At 45.6% G+C, this 21,902-nt stretch overlaps 1 protein-coding gene across 2 annotated transcripts in view; it reads left to right on the top strand.

Moving 5' to 3' along the window:
• Lama3 (laminin subunit alpha 3) overlaps positions 1–21,902 on the top strand; it is a 234,597-nt gene that overhangs the window by 169,616 nt on the left and 43,079 nt on the right. For both annotated transcript variants that reach the window (XM_076554744.1, XM_076554745.1), the window contains 15 exons: positions 714–794; positions 4,176–4,282; positions 5,926–5,976; positions 6,650–6,801; positions 11,492–11,602; positions 11,709–11,820; positions 12,006–12,173; positions 13,318–13,514; positions 14,789–14,905; positions 15,414–15,568; positions 15,864–16,005; positions 16,778–16,880; positions 18,577–18,693; positions 18,776–18,955; positions 20,536–20,678. In XM_076554744.1, coding sequence (XP_076410859.1) covers positions 714–794; positions 4,176–4,282; positions 5,926–5,976; positions 6,650–6,801; positions 11,492–11,602; positions 11,709–11,820; positions 12,006–12,173; positions 13,318–13,514; positions 14,789–14,905; positions 15,414–15,568; positions 15,864–16,005; positions 16,778–16,880; positions 18,577–18,693; positions 18,776–18,955; positions 20,536–20,678 — 1,936 coding nt within the window. The remainder of the gene's footprint in view (positions 1–713; positions 795–4,175; positions 4,283–5,925; positions 5,977–6,649; positions 6,802–11,491; positions 11,603–11,708; positions 11,821–12,005; positions 12,174–13,317; positions 13,515–14,788; positions 14,906–15,413; positions 15,569–15,863; positions 16,006–16,777; positions 16,881–18,576; positions 18,694–18,775; positions 18,956–20,535; positions 20,679–21,902) is intronic.

Raw genomic sequence — 21,902 nt, forward strand, 5'->3', positions numbered from 1 at the left:
TCTACATCCATGCCGCCCAGCCAGGGAGGCTTCCCAAGCATAACCTCTCCAACTAGACATCCCTCTGATGTGCATCAGTTCTTAATGTTCCACAGATTTGCAAATCCACATGGCTTCTTTATTCCCCAAATATATGTCAGTTTAGAGCTAAAAGAAAAGCAATTGAAATTTTAGGACTTGATTGGAAAACAATGTAAAGCAAGGGTACCACAGAAATGCCCAAGGGGACGGGGAACTCTGTACTTCTCTCTGGGGCTCCCAAGGCCTGGCCTGTCTGCCAGGAGTGGGCTCTGTGCAGAAGAAACTGGAATAAACAAGGAGACCAGATTTTAGGAGAATCGGGACTTGGTGTTCTCTTTCCTGCCTGGACTTGCAGCCCTTCCTTGTTATTCCTGGGGAAACCGTGTTGTAATCATTTCTGCCAGGCTGGGTTACTGGGTCTGTCTCCAGGGAAGGAATGCATTTATCCAAGCCAGAAAGAAAATGCATGTCTGCATTACCCCATTTGTCCGATGGCAGCTGAAGCCCTTCATCAAGCAGTCTGGAGAGTCTCCAGGGGCAAAACTTTCTCCCCACACAACTTTCTTTACTCACAATCCTCCTGACAATGGGTTTCAATTTTCGCTTCATGAAAGCTGGTCTTTTGTGATAGAAAACAATGAGCCCATGGGGTTCTGTTTTCACTGAGGCCTTTTTCCTGTCTTCCTTTAAAGTTTTGCTACTGGCTGTACTGTGGACGGAGGAAACGTGAGGTGTGCCTGCAAACCCGGATACACAGGAGCACAGTGTGAGAGGTAGGTTTCTCCCTGCACCATGTACCTCTTGCCCATAGCTCCCTTTTTCTGAAATCTGCAGGTGGGGTGTGTTGGACAGGTTGGTTTGGAGCTGGTACCCTACTGAGGGCTGAAACAATTGTGGGAAAAATACAAGACTTCTCATTCAACAAACCATTAACATTCTCTTCTCTCTTGCTCATCTTTAGAAGTCTGAGGATGAGGTGCACACACCACACCAGCACACATACATACAGACTTATATTCTCCCAACACATGTCACTGAGCACCCCGGGCCCCGTCCTCATTCCCACATGCCCTTCCCCATCTCTACACATCCCTTCTCCACCCAGCATGCCCTAGCCTTGGTCAGTACCCTACACATCCATCCTTACCCACACCCCTACACATCCATCCTTACCCACACCCCTACACATCCATCCATCCTTACCCACACCCCTACACATCCATCCTTATCCACACCCCTACACATCCATCCTTACCCACACCCCTACACATCCATCCTTACCCACACCCTTTGTGTTCTTTATGTAACTCTCATCTCCCAAAGTCTATACACTACTTCCCCTACATTCTTAAATACTGCTCCCCAAAATATCTGTACATGCTCTTATTCCCATAAAGACTGATCGCTGCATATGCCCACACCCAAGTGCACACATCTTTATATGCCTTTATCCTCACCAATATTCTTTTCTGTATATATAAATAACTTTAATTATAATTCTACATACACACATAATCCATAGCCTTACACACACACATGAAGTACTTCTCACAGTATATTTTGAGCACTCAGGAAAGCCTGTTCATTTCCCAATCCTTGATGCCTATCATGACACTGTTCATATTAGATGTATTTAGTAAAATAACTACTATTAATAAGGGTTGTGGGAGGGCCAGTGTCTTAGAGATACGCTTTAGTTACTCACAGATTGTCTTACGTAGCTTCCATGCACTGGATACTGTGTAGGCTGAGTACAGCAACAGTTGACCCAGGTTCTAATGACTTAACATCCTACCTCTCAACAATCCAAGGGCCGTGTTGCACAAAATACACCAAGTATTTGGTTCCCCTCCCAAATATACCCAGTGTGAAATGTTGATTGTAGGGGATGCATGGGACACTAGTCACAAAACCAACTGGGCGGAGTTGGCTTGCATCTGAAGGGTCAACCAACCAGCCTCGGAGAGCAAAGGATGGAAGAATCGGCTATATGGAGATGGGAAGGGTGTGTAGGCCAGAGAAGGAGGGCTGGGAAGTTGGTCCAGGTTTTTTGATTTTACAGTTTGGGGTGCACATCTGGGAGAGGCTCTTCCTAGTTTTAGCCTCCTTGTGGTTCCACACAAACAGCAAAGTCAGAGACAGTAACAGGCTGGAAGAGGCATCTGTTTGCTTGGCAACTGATTTGAAGAGACATTTTTAATTAACAGTTCTTCTCTCAGCATGTGCTACACTTGATGTCTCAAAACAAGTTATTGTTTCTTAATTAAAAGCATCTTCTAATGGGTGCCAGGCTGATGACAGCATTTTTGTTTATTAAACATGATTGCACACCTAGGCATCATCCACAGCACTGTTTGGTAGGTCCAGAATGACAAGTAAGAAAATCAAGGGGAGAAGTGGGAATGTACTCCAGAGAGAAGTCTAGAGGAGGAGTGGCCTGTGACAGGTGCGGACAGGCCCCTAGCTCCGCCCATGCTCCCTTCTCTCTCCCTCAGCCACAGAGCCACAGACAGGTGTGTCCTCTGCTCCTTATTCCTGTGCTAATGTCATCTGGGAAAGCAGGAAGCACTGCTCCAATCCACTGTGTTTAGCTGTGAAGGGAAAATAAGAGAACCAGTTATTTCCTGTAACTAGTAATGTAATTCTTTGTAAGAAGAGGGAAGAAGAATTAAATGCCCCAATTCTTTTTATGACCTTATAAAGGGTATGTTGTACTTTTGATCTTTTCTCCAGAAACTTTAGATATAGGTGAGAAATGAGACTAAAGTATTTTAGGGCATAGATCTTCTGAACACGGGGCTGGTCAGTATGTAAGGCCTCAGTACTAGCATTTTACCCCCCTGCTTTGTAGATTTGGATAAGCACCTCACCCTTATTAATAAGGAAGAGTATGTGAGTGTCTGCCTTCCTGTCTGCTTTCTGAAATGTAGCAATAACCAGTGATACTGATTGTAAAATGACTGTTGCATCCCACCTTATAATCGTGGGTACATTTTAGTGAGTGCCTATATGTGAAGGCTGATAGATTATTACTAATATCATTTATATCCACTGATCAATGTGGGCATTATTAGTCATTCATTGATCCCTCCATCCCTCCATCCATGAGATACCTGCTTGGCTCCTGGTATGTGCCAGGCAGCACTGGGGATCCTTGAGATGAGCAGTGAGCAAAACCCCCAGTGTCTTTATGGAACTGACATTTCCCTGAGGGCATCTGATGGTCAGCTGGAACTCAAGGACCATGGCAGCCCAAGACCATAGCACAGGGGCAAGGGCAGGTCCAGCCAGCTGTTTCCAACCTAGGATCTACATCCCTGCAGACATCACCAGGGCACCTTTGGGAACATGTGCTGCAAATGGCTGGGGGTTTATTATAATTATTATTCAAGACTTAAACTTTGGAGAAAGGGTTACCGCGTTTCCTCGAGTCTTTCATCTCCGTTATGTTGATATACCATATACCAATTTACTGAAAATTCAACTTCCTCATATGGGGAAATATTAATAAATAGAAATATTTTAATTGACTTCCCAATATTAGAATTTAGCATGTTTTTTTTACTAACTGAATTTAAGTGTCAAGGGCACATGACCTTTAAACTCTGAGGTTTGGACTTGACTTTTACTGTGTTATCTAGAATAACAGTGGCCCAGGTCCAGAGGCAGCAGCTGTGATTCCCGTCAGTAATGTCACATTCTTGTATCCCCGACTGCTGTAATTAGTGAAAATATAGATCACACAGCCTTGAAATCACACATTGGGAAATACGGAAATTCTTCTCCCTGTGAAAATTTCCATCTCCTGGATTTATTTCTATGAATATGTTGGCTTCGAATTACACAATATTTATGTGATGTCTTCAGGAGCATAACTCAGGAAAATCCAGCCCACCCTTCTGTGTTGATCAAACCACGTATCCTCTGCCATTGTAGCAGGGGCAGCTGGGAGGCCAAGGAGCAGTCCCTGTCTGACTCCTACCCTTAGTAGCCTCATTCATCAGAGAAAATAAACACGCCCTTTAAGAAATGTTCGTTCTCGCCAGCCTGGGTCACTTTTCCTATTACGCAGCTATGGTGTCTCAAATCGGAAAAATAAGGTGGATAAATGATAGTTATTTGAGTGTTTCTTAGCCTTTCCATGTTTTGTGTAGGTGTGCACCAGGGTATTTTGGGAATCCCCAGAAGTTTGGAGGTAGCTGCCAACCCTGCACCTGTAACAGCAATGGCCAGTTAGGCACTTGCGACCCCCTGACTGGAGGTAAGTTCGATGCCCAGCCCCCTGACCTCAGCCTTAAAGCTTCTGTGAGACAACGGTCTAATGGCAAAGCACAGCACTCTAGCTCACAAACTGTCCCTCCCCTGACAGTCCTGCGAGTGCCTGGGTAATATTGGTGACTTTGAGGAACAATTCCGTCAGTTTCTTAAAGTTTTAAAACCCCAATGATTTGTAGCTTAAATAACTTCAGACCCACTTTGGTGACTTTACTGAGATGTTCCTGGGACACTGTAGTTTTTTTAAACAGCTTTATTTAAAGTTATGTGCACATGTGTGTCTGAGGGTATGTACACATGAGCTCCAGTGTCAGTGGGAGTGAGAGGCACAGAATCCCCTAGAACTGGAGTTACAGTTAGGCCACCTGAGGGGAGCTGGGACTTGAACTCAGGCCGCTGGCAAAGTAGCTCTTTACCACCTCTCTCTCTAGTCCCCCTCTACAGTTATTTCTGTCAGCTCTTTCTGTGTGAGCCTGAAGAAATTAAGGTGTTCTCTCTGTCTCTGTCTCTGTCTGTCTATCTGTCTGTCTGTCTCTGTGTGTGTGTGTTTTTTCGAGATAAGGTTTCTCTGTGTAACAGCTCTGGCTGTCATAGAACTCACTCTATAGACCAGGCTCCCTGAGATCCAGTCAGACTCACAGAGATCCACCTGCCTCTGCCTCATGAGTGCTGGGATTAAAGGGGTGCACCACCTCCACTCAGCTGTTCTTTCTTTCTTAGCTATACAAGTTCTGGGATGTGTTCAAGTCAGAGGTTTGGATAGTATACACTGTGTGAAAGATAATTTGTCACAGTTTGTATGGATTCATTCAGAAAAACTTGGAACAGAACAGAGGAATATTCTCTTCTTTCATAGAAAATGCTGAAAGGATGTGTTAGGAAAGCGGCAGAGATGTACTTAGGTGAACTCTCTCCCGATTGTGGGCAACTTGAAGAACTAAACTGGGAATGTGCAGGTTATGGCAGATCAAGTAACTGTCCCCAAACCAAGACAGAACAAACGGGTTAACACCAGTTGTTAGATTGGAGCAGGCCCTCAGAAGTTCAAGTCTGGCCTAGGCAACATAGTGAGACCCTGTTTTTTAAAAGTAACAGGGGACTGGAGATGTCTTAGTGTTTAAGAATGATGGCTGCTCTTCCAAAGGACCTGGGCTCAGTTCCCACCCTGCATATGAGGAAGCTCACAACTGTAACTCCAGCTTTAGGGGACCCAGTGCCCTCTTCTGGCCTTCACAGGTATCTGTATAGATGAGGCACACACACACACACACACTAAAATCAAGTCTTAAAAAACAAAAATAACCTGAGTAACGAGAGGACTGATGATGTTGCTCCATGGCTGGGTGATGGTCTGATGTGTGAGACCCCAGCTGAATCTCTACCAAAAGAGAAAAAGGAAAGAAAGACATGCCATTTCTGAGAAATGCCCTTCTTAGAAGAGAAATAGTGAAGGAGGCCACCAAAGAAGTCCACGCTCATGGCGATGGCAGGTGAAAGTGGAGAGCCGGGGACAGTGACGTTTGTGACTGGGCGACTCAAACCTTCCAAAATGGGCTTTTCTGAAACCAAGTTAAAAGGCAGATGAAGAGCAAGTAAATTAAAATGTCTTTTTTTCCCTCCTGACTTTAGACTGTGTAAGCCAAGAACCCAAAGACGGCAGCCCTGCAGAAGAATGCGATGGTGAGAAAAGAAAATCCCTCCCTGCCTCTCCCGAGCTGTGTTTCATTTAAGATGCATGAGTGCTGGACTGGACTGGGCACTTGCTAGTCTGGGACAACAAAAATAAGAGGACAGGGAAGGACAATGTTGGCTCAGATCCTGCCCCATCACCTCTCAGCTGTCTACCACCCACAGGCCACTTTACCTCTCCAAGTCTCAGTTATGTATAGAATGGACACTGAATGCCCACCTCATACAACTTCTGGGGACCTTCTGAGGACCCACTTAACATAGGGTCTAATCATCTGTGTGTAGTGGCACATGTCTGTAATCTCATCACATGGGATACTGAGGCATGAGGATCACTAATTTGATGTAGCTTGGGCTGCTTAGTAAAACCCAGCCTCAAAACCAATCAACAAAAATAGTCATTAGCAGATACCCCATAAACAAAGGGTGACCACAGGTAAAATAAGCAACAAGCTGCTAAGAGTCACCATTTCTAGTAAAAATGCTCTCGCACATCCAATTCTTTCTTCTTCAGAGTGCACATCCCTCCATGAGCCATGGAGGGGTGTGACTTCTGCCTGTGATCATCTGTGTTTGAGGGACAGGTTACAGAACCCTGCTGTTCTCTGTGGCTTTTCTGGGCTGCAGCCTACAGCATATCCGGCTTTCCCTGTGGCCCCTGCAGACTGTGACAGCTGTGTGATGACACTCTTGAATGACTTGGCCACCATGGGTGAGGAACTCCGCCTAGTGAAGTCAAAGCTGCAGAGCCTGAGTGTGAGCGCTGGTGTTCTAGAACAGATCCGGCACGTGGAGACGCAAGCCAAGGACCTGAGGGTAAGCCTTCAGTGGGGATCCAGACTGGTGCTGAGTGAGTGTGGCTGGGCCTTGCTCTGTACTGGGGAATCGGTTCTGGGACCCTCTATGGAAAACCAAACCTGCAGATGCTCGCATCCCTAATATGACATGGCCTAGGACTTTCTTAAGACCCATCATTCTGGCTTGTAAACATTACATCATCTCTAGATTACTTATAACAATGAGTAAGTATAAATCCATCCAAATAACCATCCTACCACATTGTTTAAGGAATAATCAGGAAAAAAGCACTACATGTTCAGTACAAATACTTTTTTTCCCCCCAAAATCTTTGGACCTGGTGGAATCCATGGACATAGAACCATGGATGCAGAGAGCTGGATATAGAGTGTGTGTAAATGTCTGCTCCTTAGACAGGAATCGGGGTACAGGCACTCCACTTAAAACCCAAGTCAGTTCTCACCAGTGAGAAGTGCTCACCAACACACAGGTCTGACACTTGTGAGTGTGAGTTCATTGCTCACTGAACATTCCTAAGCTTGCTTTCTCATAAAGCATTCAGCTCCATGTCCTGCATTCAGAAGACTCAAACATGGGCTTCTTCAAAGCTAGTATTATTCCTCTTAAAATAGTTGCTAGAATTTTCTCGGGAAGTTATGTGAGCCTAGGTGGTCCTTAGATGGTTCTTCTTTTAATAATCAGTATTTGGAATTTGTACAAAAGATAGTAGACTCATTAGCTCATTTATTTCTTCATGAGTAAGAGTTGGTTGTAGGTCCCATTTGTGTTGAGCACTCAGCTGACACTCTCTGTGTACTATGGCCAGTTCTGAGGTTCTGTGTTAACTACCAACCACTGCACAAAGAAACTCTCTGACGAGCTGAGAGCTGACTAATCTTTACATTGAGAGATACAGATTTTTCTCAGGTCATGGAGGAATCAAGTTGGTACTGACCAGGAAGATTCTTTCTTGCTGAGTGGCTATCATAGTGCTCAGAGGTTCTCTGCAGGCTACTGTGGAGAAAAATGTCATCAGCCATCCTAGCCAGCCCTGAACCTTACACACTACAATAATGACCAACATGGCAAGATATGTCCATGGGTGCAAAGTGGCAAAAACGTCAGGGGGTGACCAACTAGGAGGAAGCGTATGGCTGGTATAGTGAATCTGGTCAAGAACCAGACTGGGGATTTCAAGGGTACTAGTACTATTAGGCCTCAAGGGTGCTACTATTATTCTGCTAAATGGGCATACTATCAAACTTAACTGATTACTACTCTCACACATATATTTCGCTTCTTCTTTCTATATTCTGTGGGATAATTTGCTATCCATTTTCTAGTTTCTTATGATCAAAGCTTGTTTTACTGATTTAAAACTTTCTTGTTACTAACATAAGGATTTATTGCTGTGAAGAAATGCTTCTCTTAAATACTACTTTTGCTGTATTGCTTAAATACTATTTCACAGTATTGTTTTCATTCTCATTCAATTCAAAACACGTTTCTATTTCCCTGTGATGTATGAATAACCCACAAGTAATTTAGAAGTGTATTGGTAAATCTAGATCAGAGATTTTTTTTTCTAATGGCTTTCTAGTGTTGATTTATAATTTGTTCCTTTTGTGGTCAGAAGCAAACTATGTAGGATTTCAATGCCTTTGGATGTGTTGAGGTTTGTTCCAAAGCTGGGATATAGTCCACCTGGGTCAGTGCTCTCAGTGTCCTTGGAAATGAGGGAGTTAGGAGGGCATTATGAGAAGAGATGGGGCCACAGGCCTGAGCCAAGCTCCCCCAAGTAATCCTGAGGGTTACTCTTCCCGTTAATGAGGGCTGAACACAAAACCTTGAAACTGTCCAATGCCCTTTGTTGACAAAAGGAGAAAAGAGGTGGGCCATGGGAGTCCTAGTCTTCTGACCAGGGCCTAGACAAGCCCAGAAGCCTGATCCGTGTTGGAAAATGGCATCCTCAAGCCTGGATTCATGCTAGAAAACAACATCCTCAACATCGTTATAGTATTCGTGTTCTGAACTGCTAATGTATGGCCTGGCCTTAGACTCGGGGAACAAGGTTTCGTGTTCGGGCTGTGATAGCTATGAGATCACTAGAGATGACAGAGGGAGTGTGGAGGAAGGAGAACACTCCCGATGATTGATTGAGTCTGCAAATGTTCGACAGACACATTAACCAGAAATGCAGCAGAGAAGAGACGAGGGCAGTTTAGAGAAATGAAAATAACTGGGCAGTCTGAAAGTTTCTTGAAAGAATAGCATCCATTAGAAGAAATGAGAAATGAGATGTGGAGAAAATCTCTCTTGAAATTAAGTAAGAGATGAGAAGACTGACTGAAAATCACTGAAATGGAAAAATATGGTTACTGAAGTACAAGGGTTGATGAGGTAAAGCCAAGGCTAGCCACAGTGAAAGGCTTTGGGCGAGGTTTAGTGAGTGCTTTTGGGATGAGAACTGATGCCAGCGGCTCCGTCTGGAAGTGATCCTGGAAGAGTTTCCTTCTCACCCCTTAAGGAATTCGACTGCGTGGTTTATGGGTTTAATATAGAGAAGGAAAGGACCCTCTCTGTGGCGAGAGAAAAGGAGGCTCTGTGAGGCAGTTGCTTATCTGGTGTCTCTGCGCGGATGCTGTACGCCAGGTGCTGTCCTGGGTCTCACTCACGTCCCACAAGGTCTCTTGGAGAAAGAGTGTTTTCATTTAGCTGACAGGTAGATGCTGTAAGAACAACAGCATATTCACACAGCTGGGATTCAAACCCAAAGTCTAAAGACCACGCTTTGCTCCCCACCTTTACCCGTGGCCCGATGCTCCCACGCTTTTCTCCCACCCTTCGCTCGTGGCCGCTCAGCAATGCTTGGCTTTCCCACTGTAAAGTTACAGTGATCTGTCTGTCTTACTGCTCTGCCACACAAATTCCGAGACAGCTCAGTGAAAACGAACTGACATTTTCCATGCTCGTGAGAACATACCTACACCCAGTGGTTTGGAATACCCTCATTGGAGCGTCAGACTCACTGCTAAGCTGCAGACCTGGGTCTGGTTTTCTCCGCATTGTCTCTGATACACAGACGGAGGCAATGGAATCCTTTTATTTAACTCTCTCTTTCAAGGTATTACATCCCTCCTCCAAAAATTAAAAATAATCCCTATTCTAGAGCCAGGCAGTGTAGCACAAATCTTAAAAGATCTTATTAAAAAAAACAAACCCAGAGTCAGGTATTGGGGTGAATGCTGAAAGATGGGAGAAACTGTACAAGCCACAGCCAACCTCACCTTGCCAATTCCTCAGCCGATCTGTTTCCTCAGACTGGAAGCCTCTGCGTCCCATCTGAATGCATCTCAGCTGAGCTGCTGCTAAAAGCCTAAGAGCTTAACAGACTCTAGTTCCTGGTCCTCATGCCTTATATACCTTTCTGCTTCCTACCATCACTTCCTGGGATTAAAGGCATGTGTCACCATGCCTGGCGGATTCCAGTGTGGCTTTGAACTCACAGAGATCCAGAGGGATCTCTGCCTTCGGAATGCTAGGATTAAAGGTCTGTGTGCCACCATTTTCTGGCCTCTATATATAGTGGCTGCTCTGCTCTCTGACCCCAGATAAGTTTATTAGGGTGCACAATATATTGGGAGACACAATATCACCACAGGACGGTGGTGGTGCACGCCTTTAATCCCAGCACTTGGGAGGCAGAGCCAGGTGGATCTCTGTGAGTTCATGGCCAGCCTGGTCTACAGAGCAAGTTCCAGGACAGGCACCAAAGCTACACAGAGAAACCTTGTCTCGAAAAAAACCTAAATAAATAAATAAATGAATAAATGAATAAATAAATAAATAAATAAATAAATATCCCTATTCTAAATATGCGTGGCAATGTCACCTTTAAAAGTAATAAGGCAATTCAGTAATGATATAACAGCAATAAACGAATAGGGAACTGGATTGTGACCCAACACAATCAATCAGTGACCAGCTGTGCTGCCTCAGACACGTCATCCAGTTTCCTTAGGCATGCCAACTTCTCATTTGAACGTGAGGACATCCAACTATAGCCACTCAGAATTCCCCTACAGTGAGACGGGCCTCTTTGAATATAAAGCTTCTTTCAGCGCAAACAGCTATATGTACTGCTTTTATAAGGCAAAGTCATTAATTCAAGTAAAAAAATCTCTTGTCTGTTGGATTTGCTGTAGTTTGGGTCTTTAGTGCCCCCCTCTTCCCAATGCCTAAGCTCTGAAGGGGTGTTCCAAGTGTAAGAGACGGTGGTAGGTGTTTTAGGATTGGGCACATGCTCTCCAGGGGCTTTGTCGGACCCCAGCTCTTCCTCTTCCTCAGTTTCATCCCCTTGCTCACAATGTGCTTCTACTGTGAAGCGCTACCTCCCCAGGGACCCAAGGCCATGGGGCTAAAACCCCTAAAACTGTGAGCCAGGAGAAGCCTTTTCTTTGTCAGTTGATTATCTTTTATCTATAATGATTTATTAAATTGATTGTAGTGGTGGAAAGAGGGCCAACCCATTTGCTTTACCTCACAACCGTATCCTAATTTACGTCAGAAAGTAGATTCATCTTGTAAGTTACTTCAAAGAACCCCATCCCCCGCCTCGCCCCATGGAGCCAGCGTTGGCTTGTTGAATAGAACTTAGACGGCTGGGCAATGTCTGGTCCGAAGGGTTTAGCTCTGTGTCTGCTTTCAGAGCCAGCTGCTGGGCCTCCGGTCCACCATCTCAAGCCACGGGTCCAAACTGGACGGCCTGGAAAAAGAACTGGGCCATTTGAACCGTGAATTCGAAACTGTCCAGGAAAAGGTGATGTATTGAGTCCTTTACCTTAACCTTTCCCTCCCTTGTGGATGTTTTCAGTTTCGTTTTCCCTTTTACTTTATTCACTCCTAATGAGTTTACTTTGATGTAGGCACAAGTCAATTCCAGAAAAGCACAAACATTATATAACAACATTGACCGGACAACCCAAAGCGCCAAAGAATTAGACACGAAGATTAAAAACATCATCCAGAACGTGCACAGTAAGAAAAGTTACCCAGCCCAATTAAAACCTATTGCGTAGCTTTTGTTGTGTGCTGAATGAAGAGTTTATTTTTGAGAGTACCACGTTATGAAAGAAGATCCCACTGTGATACTTAAAGATGAACAGGACTCTCCACAAAGCTTCCAGAACCCCCAGTTTAATAAGCTACTTGATGTTTTCCAGTTCTCCTGAAGCAGATCGCTAGGCCAGGTGGAGAAGGAACGGACATGCAGGTGGGCGACTGGTCCAGGGAGCTGGCAGAAGCCCAGCGCATGATGCGGGAGCTTCGAGGCCGAGACTTCAGAAAGCACCTCAGAGAAGCAGAGGCCGAGAAAACAGAAGCCCAGCGCCGTAAGACCAGCCCCGATTTCTGTGTCCACTCTAACCAACTCGAAATGCCGTATTCTAAGGGCACTCTAGAGCTCTGGGCTGTGGGAGGAAGGCCTCATTTCCGCAAACCTTGCTAGAGGCCGCAGTGGGAATGGGCTGCCCCTTTTGCCCCTAGTCTTTTCTTCAAGTTTTCATGAGGCATGACATCCTACCACAATGTAAATGACCTCAGAAGTGACCCTAAAATTAAAATATTTGTGCCTTGTCCTCCCCCACTTTTTTGTCTTTGAGGTGAAGTCTCACTCTTTAGCCCAGGCTGGCCAAAACTCCTGGTAGTCCTCCAGCTTCAGGCTTCCGAGTGTTGGCCCCGTGGGCGTGAGCCACCCACGAGTGGCCCTTTCATCTGTACAAACCTCTTTCTGGTGACGATTTCCTCTCTTCTAATTCTCTCACAGACGCCATTCTTGCCCTCACCTTGGAGGTAGTGCCTCACTCCATAGCCCGGAATGGCTTTGATGTGCAGTCCCTACCACCCCAGCGTTTCACGTGTTGAGATTACTGGCACGAGACACCACGCTTAGCTCCATTAAACTATTTTTAAAGATTCTTTATCACAGCTGAATTTTTTACTAACAAAATAACATTGGCACTATTATTATAAAACATTGCCCAAACCAAATATCTGAGTAACTAGTTAGGTATATGTAAATGTAGAGAAAATGCCTTTCTGGGTCAAAAATAACCATATTAATTTACCATATGTCTTTCATATGGATATTTGTTCTCTGGTAATATGATATATCTAGGGCACATGTGCAGGTTGCAGCTGATGTGTGACATTTGTGCTAATCAACACTAATCCTTGTGGAAGGATCATGGCCTTCTATTCTGCTCAGCTCCTACATTTGAGGTCATTTATCCTTCAGACTGTCTTCTCATCAGTAATGAGAACAATAGCTACTGTTCCTGGGTGCTTACCATGGCAGCAGAAAGACAGTGCATGAGTGCACACGATAGGTCTATGAAAGTGAGCTTTGTTGTCCTGTTCCCTCCAAGGCTGTGGAAGCGTCGTGGAGTGAGCAGGAAGGTGGCCCTCTTTCTGTTGTTCTGACACCCAGCTTAAGTAAACTCATCTCTCAGGTGAAAATCGGAAATTGTGTTGCAGTGCTGAACCGACTCAGGACCTGGCTGGAAACCCACCAGGTGGAGAACAATGGACTGCTAAGGAATATTCGCGATTCGTTAAATGATTATGAAGCCAAACTGCAGGACCTGCGTGCTGTTCTCCAGGAGGCAGCTGCCCAGGCAAAGCAGGCCACTGGCCTCAACGGTGAAAATGAGGGGGTTCTAGGAGCCATCCAGGTGAGCCGCAGGCAGAAGCTTCCTCATGCTTTCATTAATGGTGGGGCTGAAGGGAACGGGAGGCACGACCAGGCACCTGTCTGGTTTTTCTGCCTCAGACCCTGATCAGCCAGGAGTGAGGCATTAAATGCAGAAGTGACCTCACTTCCTCGATTTCAGAGGACTCTGGAACCTCTGGCAAGAGCCTCACTAACTGCCACAGCCTGCCCATCAGAGGGACAAGGTTGCTGAGTGAATGAGAAAGTCATCAATTGTTTGAAACAATTATCTACCTGTTTATAGGAAAGAGGCAGAAGGATAGGGCACATGCCATTATAAGGGCAGAATTTCGAGATTAAGGTTTCAGCACATGCACACATACACACAAGAGAGACAGACCACACACACACACAAGAGACACACAGAGACACATAGACATATAACATACAGACACTCATACACACACAAACACATACGATAGATAGATAGATAGATAGATAGATAGATAGATAGATAGATAGATAGATAGATAGATAGATAGATAGATAGATGGCAGGCAGGTAGAGGCTTTCTCTTTTGGCACATTTGGAATCAGACCCAGGGTCTCACGTTAGGCAACTGTTTTAAAATCAAGCCAACACCCCAGCCCTATAGTTGATATTTTTGATGGTGACTATCCTATATCAAAACAACAAAAAAATACATGAAGGGTTGTCAATGACAGACCGGAATTGAATAACATGAATGGCACACAAAGAGGAGGAAGCTGAGAAACACAAACCAGTATCACCTTAGTGGGTGATGCGCTCAGCTCAGTGCTGTCCTGGACAGCAGGACCTCTGTGTGCATCTCTGGTTATGCCAGGGAAGAGGGCACGCTCCAGCAGTGTGGGTCCCAGTCTACGCCATCCAGCCTGGCAGACTCCTGGCTGCACCATCTTTCATTCAGATGACCGCTGCATGCTCACTGGGTCTAGTGTGTGGAGGCGATTGGCCCTGGTGCATTTATTTAGTTGAAATCTTACGTTCTGTTCTCCAAAGCAGATCTTAATAACATGCCCCCACCTCACCGGTGGGGTTGCCCAGGGTATGACTTCTTCAGCCGTGCTGGCAGAGGATACCATGGTAACGCAGCAACGTGGGAATTCAGGCCCCATCACTTACAGCAGGCTAGCTACTGTCAGCTTCAAGAAAACAATGGACTCTGACTTATTTCCTGTTGTTCCGTAAACATGTCTGTGCTTTCTGCTAATGTGTCGTGGAATGTGTGCACATGGGCTCTTTTATTCTCTCCAGAGACAAATGAAAGAAATGAATTCCCTGAAGAATGACTTCACCAAGTACCTGGCCACGGCAGACTCTTCCCTGCTCCTGACCAACAATCTCCTGCAGCAGATGGACAAAAGCCAGAAGGTAGAAGACTCGGGTTCTCTAGAAACAACCAAACTAGTCGAATGCTCAGGAGACAACGCAATAGGCGAACCTATTGACTTTTGAGAAAACCCCTTTAGACAGAGCTCTCTGCTGGGAGAGGGGGATGAACGCTGGGCTTCCCTTAAGTCTGTCTACATTACCGCATTTGTCCACAATGAGCAAGTCACTTTTGTGGTAACAAGCATTGCGATGCTATTTTAAAAATATCAAACATGCCTTTCTTGATGGAAGACATCAAAGACTTGATAAAAGCCTGACAGACTTCTTAGTAGCCTTGTGGGCATTTTGAAGTAATCTTTCCCAGTATCTATTTCTATATCATTAGTAGCCCTTCCATTTAGCTGAACCTCACCTCATATCATAGTTGATATGATAAAAATGACTTAGAAAATATAAATTCTCATTAGAACATCATTTATGAAGGAGTTTGAGAAACTGGCGTACATGTTCACTGCTTGATTTTATATTATTTATTTGGAAAAATTAGGAATATGAAAGCTTAGCTGTGGCTTTGAATGGAGCAAGACAGGAGCTAAGCAGCAAAGTGCAAGAGCTCTCCAGATCTGCCAGCAAAACATCCCTGGTAGTGGAGGCTGAGAAGCATGCGCAGTCTTTACAGGAGCTGGCGAAGCAGCTGGAAGAGTAAGTGCCTGGCTGCAGAGGTCCAGACATCATGGGTTGATTGAGTATCAGGCAAGGTCCTCACTGGGCTGGCTAGGACCCGGGAACAGGGTGGAGGGCTGGACCAAGGCCAAAGTCCCATCCAGAACCCATAGACTAAGTCAAAACCAGACTTGCAGTGAGATCTGTCTCTCAGTTGTGCCCTGGGAACAGAATAGCAAGTGCAGAGCACATGTTGCACACTCATTGGGAGGATGGCATCCCCAGGCAGAGAAAGGATCTGGATGACCTACCCCCACCCTGTGTCATCTTCCAGGATAAAGAGAAATACCAGCGGGGATGAGCTGGTACGCTGTGCTGTGGATGCTGCCACCGCCTACGAGAACATCCTCAATGCCATCAGAGCAGCGGAGGATGCAGCCAGCAAGGCCACCAGCGCCTCGGAGTCTGCCCTCCAAGTGGGTACCTGGAGCTGCACCGGCTTTCTGGACTGGCTCTGGAGGCAGCTTGTTTTCTTACTCTCCTATGCACGGAACAGTGTTAAAAATTATTTATTTAAAGTCAGAGCTTGTTATAGGTATAGACTTGAGTTTGTTCTTGGTATGGACCATTTCTGCATTTACTATTTGATATCAAGAGTGTGGTTAAAGTGTATTTATACAATCAGATAGAAAGCATACCACTGTCAATTTTGAACCTAAACAAATAGTATATCCTGCTTTTCACTAGGTGTTTTTAAACCTTAGTTAATAATTGATGTTTACCAAAAGAAAGATTTTGGGAATTAACTGGGTTGCCATTTTTTTAATGATTTAGTCTTAAATCTAGGCATGTCTGTAGAGGCCTACAGGATCTTTGGTGCTCTGTATAATATCTCCGTATACAAGAAATAAAGGATAGAGCACTCAATATTAGAGTTGGGAAGCTGGGCCTTGAAAGATCAAAGACTTTCAGGTTCCAAGGCTTGAAAGCCTCAAAGCAAGTAAGTGATTGCAGGGGTTTCGTAGGGGCTTAAGCCATCTGTCACCGGAGATCAGGCCAGCTCCCCAAGCCACAGGCGCGCGTCTGCCTAGAGTCCTAACCGCATCGTTAGGCCACAGTGTGCAATTCATTCGTTCAAATCCTGTTCTTTAAAGATTAAAGATAAGGGATTGGGCCTAAGGTGAAGTCTTACTCTGCGTTTGCTAAGGTATCGTGTCTGCTCAAGGCTGATAAACATTTTGCTTTCAGACACTGATAAAGGAAGATCTTCCAAGAAGAGCTAAGACCCTGAGTTCCGACAGCGATGAGCTGTTAAACGAGGCCAAGATAACGCAGAAGAAGCTACAGCAAGGTATCAGAAGGGTGGGCGGCAGGGACAGTCAAGTCCGCCTGGGGGCGGGCAGATGCAAAGGCGTGTTCTGATCCCAGTGACAACATAAAGGACATGTCTGCACCCACGGTTTATGTTATCGGTGCCGTGCATTTACCAAGAGTCCTAACACAGCCCCTATCCATCCTGCATGGACTTGACTCAGGTCTCGTACAGATGAAGAACTCTTGCAAATGCTAGCCTTCCTTGGCCTGACTTCGGAGGCACTCTTAGTTAATCCACTGGTGCCCCTGGCAGTGGGAAGCCACGTATGAAGGCCGTTCATTCCAGGTTATTACAGCAACTGCTTCAGGATACCAAAAGCCCTAAAATCTTAGCAACTGAAAGTGTCCAAAAATAAGGCTAACATGGGCCATGAGAAAATTTTAAGCATCTTTGGTAATTTTTCATCTTATGTACTTAAAAAATAATTAAATTGTCTTAACATGGGATGTAGCTCAAGGGTAGAGGCTTTGGGACACAGGGATAGAAGCCATCCGAAACTATGCAGTCCCCAAGCTTTGAAAATACTGCCCTTGAAATGTTATGGTCTCTCCCGGGAAGCCATGGCCAGGCGGGCATCTGGACTCTCCGTCCTCGCTCGGCTACCCTGTCCATTCTGAGGGGTAGATGAAGACTCTGTAAATTGCTTACTAAATATTTTTGAAAATCAAATGCACAAAAAGTAAAACCCTGACAAAGTATGTTCTGATGTGCAATCATTAATCAACATTAAGATGGTAGGGAATTAGGTCTGTCTTCATTACACAAGTTTAGAGTTGGATTGGTACGTTTGTGGTTGTTTGCTCGTCTATTTGTTTTTCATGGCTGTGAATTGAACTCGGGGCCTTGAACATGCTAAGCATGCCCTCTATCAATCCTCCTCTCTGCACCTCTTCAGTGCTAGGGTGGCGTGGCTGTGGCAAAGGTAGGTGTTTTAAGTATGGTGGAATACTGACCATGTTGCTAACTAAAACAGTCCTGGAGTCATAAAGAGCCATGTGTTATCAGCATGGTGTTAATACACTGGCCAGTCACTTCCTACATCCCAAAGATGGCTGCATTCCAGCCAGGGATGTGGATTTGGACCATCTTGTTCATCAGTTTATTTTTGATGTGTCACTTGGAGCATCTCTGCAGAGAACCCTAAGGACGGGTCCTTTCATTGTTCTGCAGAGGCAGAAACAGACATCCACTTTGTGTCCTTTGCGTGAGGCTCTCTCAAGAACAGTCTTGTCTTGGCTGCAAGGCATCTTTTCTGCATCATTCATTTGTTCACTCCAGCATTCATTCATTGAACAAGTGTTCAGTAGCATTAAGTCCCAGCCAGTGTCAGCCGCACACTGTATGTTAGGACACCCCTTCGGCAAGCTTCCTCTGCTCAGGTCAGAGTAGAAGTCCAGCTGTCCCCTGATCTATTCTGCAGCTCTCCTCTGGGTGTGTCCTTTCAGCTGGTCACCACAAGGCTCTGGTAACTGCTCTTCCAGCCTCTGTACCCAGAGCCCCCAGAGCTGTGGGGCTGGGCACTGCAGGAGCATCTGTGGGGTGGTGACCAAGGTACACACGTACTCAATGGTCTGAAGACACCGCCACTTCAGAGGCCACGAACGCCCACGGAACATCCAAATCCACGAAGTAATTGCCTCTTGGTGTTTTCTCTCCTCCTTCCTTCCTTTAGAAGTCGGCCCAGCTCTCCACAGCCTGCAGCAAACCCTGAACACCGTGTCAGTTCAGAAGGGCCTGCTAGATGCCAACCTCACTGCCGTCCGTGATGGTCTTCATGGGTTACAGAGAGGTAATGTCACCCTGGACCCCTGGCTGTAGTTTCTTGGGAAGAATGCTTCATGTCCTTATGCCTCCCTATGTGTGTGCACCAGGTGATGTCGACAGTATGATCAGCGGTGCGAAGAACATGGTCAGGAAGGCCAATGGTATAACAAGCGAGCTTCTGGACGGGCTCAACCCCATCCAGACAGATTTGGGAAGAATTAAGGACAGCTACGGGAGCACACGGAGTGAGGACTTCAACAAGGCTCTGACCGATGCCAATAACTCAGGTATGAGGCATCCTCCGGGCAGGGTGTCTTAGCTGTGTTCTCCATTGCTAAGGCCTCCATCCATTTCAGTTCCTTTTTGGTGAAGTCTGACCTCAAGTTAGAATCGTGTGATCAAACAGCAAGTGGTCTGTTAGAGAGACGGGGAGTGTGTCTCCTTTCCCCCTTTTGTGTGTGTGATGTGTACGTGATGTATGTGTTTGTGTGTTCATGAATGTATGCAGGTCAATAGTCTCCAGAAGTTCATGTTAAGTATATTCTTCAGTCATTTTCCTGCCTCTCTCCTCCTTTCTCTCTCTCTCCCTGAGACAAGGTCCCAGTGTATATCCATATATCCCCAGCTGCCCTGGAACTTGATATACATATCGGGCTGCCCCTTAACTTAAATATCTACCTGTCTCTGATTCCTGAGTGATAGGATTGAAGATGTATACCACCGTGCCCTATGTTCTTCCTGTCTCTTAAGAAAGTGTGTGTGTGCGTGTGCGTATGCGTGTGCGTGTGCGTGCGTGCGTGCGTGTGTGTGTGTGTGTGTGTGTGTGTGTGTGTGTGTGTGTGTACATATATATGCATGCATATGCCAGAGCATGTGTGTGGAGGTTGGGGGACAGCTTTTTTATTTATTTGTTTCTTTCTTTCTTTGTTTTGGTGGTTTTGATATAGGGTTTCTCTCTGTAGCCCTGATTGCCCTAGAACTCGCTCTGTAGACCAGGCTGGCCTCAAACTCAGACATCCTCCTGCCTCTGCTTTCTGAGTGCTGGGATTAAAGGCCTGCGTCACCATGCCCAGCCAGAGGACGGTTTTGAGTGCTGGTCCTTGCCTTCCTGTTTGTTTTGAGGCAGGGTTGCTTGTGGTTCACTCTGTGTGCGCCACACTAGCTGGCCTGTGAGGAGCTGGCGAGTCTCTTGTCTCTGCCCCCGCCCCTTCTAGGAGCACTGGTATGGTGGACTCACGCACCACATTCAGTTGTGGGTTCTGGGGATTCAAACTCAGGTCCTCATTCTTGAACAGCAGCTGATGTCCCCACTGGGCATCTCCCGAGCCTCCGCTTTAGTTTCTGAGACAGGGTCTCTCACTGAAGCTGGAGCTGCTACCTGGAGATGACGCAGAGTAGCTGGCCGGCGGTCTCACCAGTCTCCCCACCTCTCCGTGCTGGGCACACACTCACACTGCTGCGCCAGCTTCTTCCAGGGCTCTGGGGTCTGAACTCCTCCTGTGTGCACGGCAGTCACTCTGCGGCTAAGCCACCTCCCCGCCCCAGCGGGGCCGATAGATTTTTATTTTACTTCATTTCTTTTCTTTTCCTTCTTTTTTTTTGATACTGTGGGAGTTCTTAATCATGATATATTAACTTATGATTGCTACTAAAAGATAAAAAAGAAATATTTTTCCATATTAACCAAGGAAAATAATTTGATATCTACATCATTACAGAAATCTATAATGAATTTAGGAGAGTCTTGCATGATTATGATCCATCTTGTTCCCAGATTGCCAGAACAAACATTCCCATCAAGAACGTCTGCATTTAACCTTTTCTCAATGTACTGTGTAATATTTCCATTTTCTCATTTTGCCAACAGTAAAGAAATTAACCAAGAAGTTGCCTGATCTTTTCATCAAGATTGAAAGTATCAACCAGCAATTGCTGCCCCTGGGGAACATCTCTGACAATGTGGACCGAATCCGAGAACTCATTCAGCAGGCCCGGGATGCTGCCAATAAGGTGGGTGTTCCCAGGCTGGCAGAGCTGCTGCAAGATCCGCAGCTCGTTCGCAGGACAGGAGAGGCTTTTGTTTGTACAGGAACTGGTGGTCTGTCTTCTCCCAATTCTAGTTAAATGAAGTTTAACTGCCTTTTGTCACCTTTCCCAGTGTGCATGGCCTTAGTCACCTAAATTTGTGGCTTTATCTGCACCTGAGGCTGTTCCCAGGCTTTGAGTTCACATAGGCCAAAAGGAGGTTCTCTCAGGCCTCACTTTGTGGATGGTAATTGCAAGATTTAGTGAAAGTTCTGTGGTCAGGACCTAGTCTTTCACAGTTTGAAAGTGTTGGAACCCACCTTTGTTGAGTTGGAGGACACAGATGTGTTGTGTCTGTGACCCCAGCTCTGTCGGGGATAAGACGGGGTGGGGGTTGGGGGTGGGGGGGTTTCACTGGGACTTGACAGCTGCCAGCCTAGCCCCAGGCTCAGAGAAAGACCCTTGCTCAAGGAATAAGACAAGCTCTATAGAGCAGGACATCTGACCTCCTCTTCTGGCCTCTGCTTACATGCAAGTACACACCTGGTACACACACATGCACACTCACACACATCCATACACACACGCACACTCACACATGCACACGTGCACACTCATACATACATACACACATATACATGCACACACACCATATACATGTGCACACACATACACATATCCATATACACACATGCACACTCACACATGCACATACAAACACTCACACATACATATACATGTACACACACATCCATACGCATGCACACACACACTCACGTGCACACATACACATATATACACACACATGCACACTCACACATGCACATACAAACACATATCCATACACATACATGCACATATACACACCCTATACAACGGATGCTTGTTACAATACACTTTATATAATCATGTTTTTATTTTTAAGAAAAAAGCTAACTGCTTACAGTGCTAAATACTAATGAGCTGGACTCATGCATATCACCCAGATCAACCTACAAATACAGTTTCCAGTAAAGAAAGCAAGTTATAAAAGTGTGGTCAGATAGCATTCACAAGAAACAATTTAAGTGTGATAAAGACAGCAGTTGTAGCTGACAGGTAAGCAGACACAGCTGTAGTCGTAGATGGGCAGTAAAAATAGCAAACCCTTGCCTCAGCATTTGCATAAGGCTCCAGCTGCAGGGTGGTGGCTGCTGTGAATGAGAGGAG

The sequence above is a fragment of the Peromyscus maniculatus genome, chromosome 19 (genome assembly GCF_049852395.1).
Source record: "Peromyscus maniculatus bairdii isolate BWxNUB_F1_BW_parent chromosome 19, HU_Pman_BW_mat_3.1, whole genome shotgun sequence".
NCBI classification, from domain to species: Eukaryota; Metazoa; Chordata; class Mammalia; order Rodentia; family Cricetidae; genus Peromyscus; species Peromyscus maniculatus.